This window comes from Sinocyclocheilus anshuiensis, unplaced genomic scaffold (assembly GCF_001515605.1).
Source record: "Sinocyclocheilus anshuiensis isolate Anshui unplaced genomic scaffold, SAMN03320099.WGS_v1.1 scaffold4004, whole genome shotgun sequence".
Classification (NCBI taxonomy): domain Eukaryota; kingdom Metazoa; phylum Chordata; class Actinopteri; order Cypriniformes; family Cyprinidae; genus Sinocyclocheilus; species Sinocyclocheilus anshuiensis.
The window spans coordinates 75,007-79,335 of record NW_015541176.1 but is presented as its reverse complement, the minus strand read 5'-3'; the positions used below and the strand labels follow the sequence as shown (position 1 = coordinate 79,335).

The window sequence follows — 4,329 nt, the reverse complement described above, 5'->3', positions numbered from 1 at the left end:
CCAGTTTTGGCAAAGATATGGCACAGTAAGCACTGGCTAATGTGGCTGTGAGCCTAAAGTGGCCCGCATATGATGTCACAAATGTGGCCCAGTTATCCTCAAACATATCTGGACCAGTTTTGGCACACAGTAAGCACAGTAAGCACTGGCTAATGTGGCTGTTAGTCTAAAGTTGCACTTATATGATGCCACAAATTTATCCTAAAGGCAAAGATATGGCACGGTAAGCACTGGCTAATATGGCTGTGAGCCTAAAGTGGCCTGCATATGATGTCACAAATATGGCCCAGTTATCCTCAAACGTATCTGGGACAGTTTTGCAAAGATATGGCATGGTAAGCACTGCCCAGATAGCAAAATTCCTGAGGTCCAGATCAGGCCCACACCTGCATCTGGCATCTGGCCCACATACCGCGTGGAATGATGGCAATTGGGTGGTCTGCTCCTGTTTGCCAGATTTGGGCCACAAGCAAGCCAAAAGAAGGCCCAATGTCAGCCATGGATTAACCAAATAAAGCAGAACTGGCCCAAATCTGGGCCACATTTATTTTAATTCTGGCCCAGATCCAACACCTTGCTCCGGCCCACATACTGTGAAGAATGATGGCATTTGGGCGGTCCGCTCCTGTTTGCCAGATTTGGGCCACGAGCAAGCCAAAAGAAGGCCCAATGTCAGCCATGGATTAACCAAATAAAGCAGAACTGGCCCAAATCTGGGCCACATTTATTTTAATTCTGGCCCAGATATGGCCCAGATGTAACACCTTGTTCTGGCCCAAATACTATGTAGAATGATGGCATTTGTGTGGTCCATTCCTGTTTGCCAAATTTGGGCCACAAGCAAGCCATAGGAAGGCCGCATATTAGCCATGACAATAAATAAATAAAATAAAGTAGAACTGGCCCAAATCTGGGCCACATTTATTTTAATTTTGGCCCAGATCCAACACCTTGCTCCGGCCCACATACTGCGTGGAATAATGGCATTTGGGCAGTCCAGTTCTGTTTGCCAGATTTGGTCCTCAAGTAAGCCTTAGCATTGCTGCATGTAAGCCAACCAAATAAACCAAAACTGGCCCTAATGTGGGCCACAGTTGATTTTTATTCTAACCCTGGTCTTCCCCACATTCCTTTTGTCGCCCACATGCTGCATGGACCGGTGGCATTTTGACAGTGGTCCACAAGCAGGCCACTACACAGCCACATTTTAGCTAATAATGAACAAAATAAACCATAAATATACATTATCTGGGCCACACTAAGCCTTAAGTGAGTTATGCATCAACAATACTCAACATTGTAAAGAGAAATTTAAAAATGTCCTCCATAAATGTTCAAGTAAGTTCCAGAAATGTGCCCTACTTGATAAAATCATCCTGGCACAAGTTTTGCTCAAGCAGCAATTAAATTGTCACAGATAAATATTCAAAGACACATTCCGGTACTTTAAAAACTGTTCTTCACAAGTTTGAACTTAAATGCTTCTCACTCAGACTCTACCTACACAGTAAGTCTGTGAGTGTCATAGCTACACTGTGTTAAAGAGCGCACAACAAAGATGAAAGGTTATATATCATAATCTTTAATCCAACAAGGGTAAATCCAAACACAATGCAGCACATTGTGTTCAACATAAGAAAGCAACTCCTACAGGTTTGGAACGACATGAGGGTGAGTAAATGATGACAGAATTTTCATTTTTGGGTGAACTATCCCTTTAAGGCTGTATGAGGCCCTCCTTTTGAGCTGCTCAAAACGACCAATAAATATTATAAAATATATCAATTTTATATGAAGAAATATTATCTGAACAGTTTAATTTTTATATTTATTTACATCTGGCTCACAATTTTGGCAATTTTTTTATTTTATTTTGAAAAGCAGGCTTATACTTACTAAACATTTAGTAATACTTCTCACTACAAAACCTGTGCCTCTAATGTTTTATAAATAGTACTTCGATAATAAATGTACCCAATTCAAATGAATGCATCAAAATGTTTATACTTTCTACTGTTTTCTCAAGTTGCACATGTTTTTTCCTTTCACATTTATTTTTTTTTTTTTAAGATTTTCTGAAAACTTTTTTTAAATAAACATTTTTACTTTAATTTTAGACTTGATAGAAGAGAACAAGGAGATTGAAGAACTGATTAAAGAGGGGGAGAACCATCATGTCAAAACTGAAGAAACACCCTGGAGATCCTCATTGATAAGAAGAGATAAAACATGGCCTGAGTGTGAACAGAAAGCAGTTAAAAGCAGTAAAACATTTTTTAGACCACATTTCCTGAAGGACCGCCTGAAAGTTCATACAAAGGACAAGCCTTATGTATGTTATTTATGTGGAAAGAGTTTTAGTCACATGACTGCTTTAAAGATACACCAGAAAAGACACAGCGGTGTGAAGGATCATGCTTGCTCTGAGTGTGGGAAGACTTTTTTTACATATGGTGCGATGAAAGTGCACCAGACAGTTCACACTACAGAAACACCTTACAAGTGTTCACACTGTGACAAGAGATTCAAACGGTCAGAATATCTGAGAATACATGAGAGGATCCACACTGGAGAGAAGCCGTATACATGTGATCAATGTGGAAAGAGCTTCAGACTAAAAGAAATGCTTAATCAACACATGAATATCCACAATGGAGAGAAGCCGTACACATGTGATCAATGTGGAAAGAATTTCACACAAAAAGGAAACCTTATCAAACACATGAAAAGACACACTGAAGAGAAGCAACACACATGTGATCAGTGTGGGAAAACTTTTGTGCATAAAGGAAACCTTAAAGACCACATGAGAATCCACACTGGAGAGAATCTACATACATGTGATCAGTGTGGGAAAACGTTTGTGTTTAAAGGAAACCTTAAAGACCACATGAATATCCACACCGGAGAGAAGCCATACACATGTGATCAGTGTGGGAAGAGTTTCAGACAAAAAGGAGCCCTTAATGTACACATGAGGATTCACACTGGAGAGAAGCCATACACATGTGATCAGTGTAGGAAGAGTTTCAGACTTAAGCAAACTCTTAACGAACACATGATGATCCACACTGGAGAGAAGCCGTACACATGTAATCAGTGTGGGAAGAGTTTCACACAAAAACAAGCCCTTGATGTACACATGAGGATCCACACTGGTGAGAAGCCATACACATGTGATCAGTGTGGAAAGAGTTTCTCACAAAAAGGAGCCCTTGATGCACACATGAGGATCCACACTGGAGAGAAGCCGTACACATGTGATCAGTGTGGAAAGAGTTTCTCACAAAAAGGAGCCCTTGATGCACACATGAGGATCCACACTGGAGAGAAGCCGTACACATGTAATCAGTGTGGAAAGAGTTTCAGACTTAAGCAAACCCATAATGAACACATGAGGATCCACACTGGAGAGAAGCCATACACATGTAATCAGTGTGGAAAGAGTTTCAGAAAATGTGATGTTTTTAAAAAACATCTGCTTACTCATTCTAGAGAGAGACTAGAAAACTGTGGCCAAAGCAGTAGAACATTTCTAAAGGACCATCTGAAAGCTCATACAAAGAAGAAGCCTTACATATGTTATTTATGCGGAAAGAGTTTTAGTCAGATGGCTGCATTAAAGATACACCAGAAAAGACACATCGGTGTGAAGGATCATGCTTGCTCTAAGTGTGGGAAGACTTTTTTTACATATGGTGCGAGTATGTAATTTATGCGGAAAGAGTTTTATTCAGATGGGTACATTAAAAAGACACCAGAAAAGACACAGCGGTGTGAAGGATCATGCTTGCCCTGAATGTGGGAAGACTTTTTTTACAGATGGTGCACTGAAAGTGCACCAGACAGTTCACACTACAGAAACGCCTTACAAGTGTTCACACTGTGACAAGAGATTCAAACGGTCAGACTACCTGAGAATACATGAGAGGATCCACACTGGAGAGAAGCCATATACATGTGATCAATGTGGGAAGAGCTTCAGACTAAAAGAAATGCTTAATCGACACATGGATATCCACAATGGAGAGAAGCCGCACACATGTGATCAATGTGGAAAAAATTTCAGACAAAAAAGAAACCTTATCAAACACATGAAAAGACACACTGAAGAGAAGCAACACACATGTGATCAGTGTGGGAAAACTTTTGTGCATAAAGGAAACCTTAAAGACCACATGAGAATCCACACTGGAGAGAATCTACATACATGTGATCAGTGTGGGAAAACGTTTGTGTTTAAAGGAAACCTTAAAGACCACATGAATATCCACACCGGAGAGAAGCCATACACATGTGATCAGTGTGGGAGGAGTTTCACACAAAGAG

The 4,329-nt window shown here is 40.3% G+C and overlaps 2 protein-coding genes across 3 annotated transcripts in view; both read left to right on the top strand.

Annotated features, from left to right (window-relative positions):
- Positions 1 to 3,712, top strand: part of LOC107690766 (gastrula zinc finger protein XlCGF57.1-like) — a 52,567-nt gene extending 48,855 nt beyond the window's left edge. The window contains exon 3 of the mRNA XM_016489185.1: positions 2,118 to 3,712. Within this exon, the coding sequence (XP_016344671.1) occupies positions 2,118 to 3,712 (1,595 nt within the window). The remainder of the gene's footprint in view (positions 1 to 2,117) is intronic.
- Positions 3,710 to 4,329, top strand: part of LOC107690759 (gastrula zinc finger protein XlCGF57.1-like) — a 2,796-nt gene continuing 2,176 nt past the window's right edge. The window contains exon 1 of one of the 2 annotated variants that reach the window (XM_016489172.1): positions 3,710 to 3,963. In XM_016489172.1, the coding sequence (XP_016344658.1) occupies positions 3,738 to 3,963 (226 nt within the window). In that variant the 5' untranslated portion in view covers positions 3,710 to 3,737. Of the gene's footprint in view, positions 4,317 to 4,329 lie in introns of both variants that reach the window. The other variant, XM_016489171.1, reaches the window with a different exon arrangement.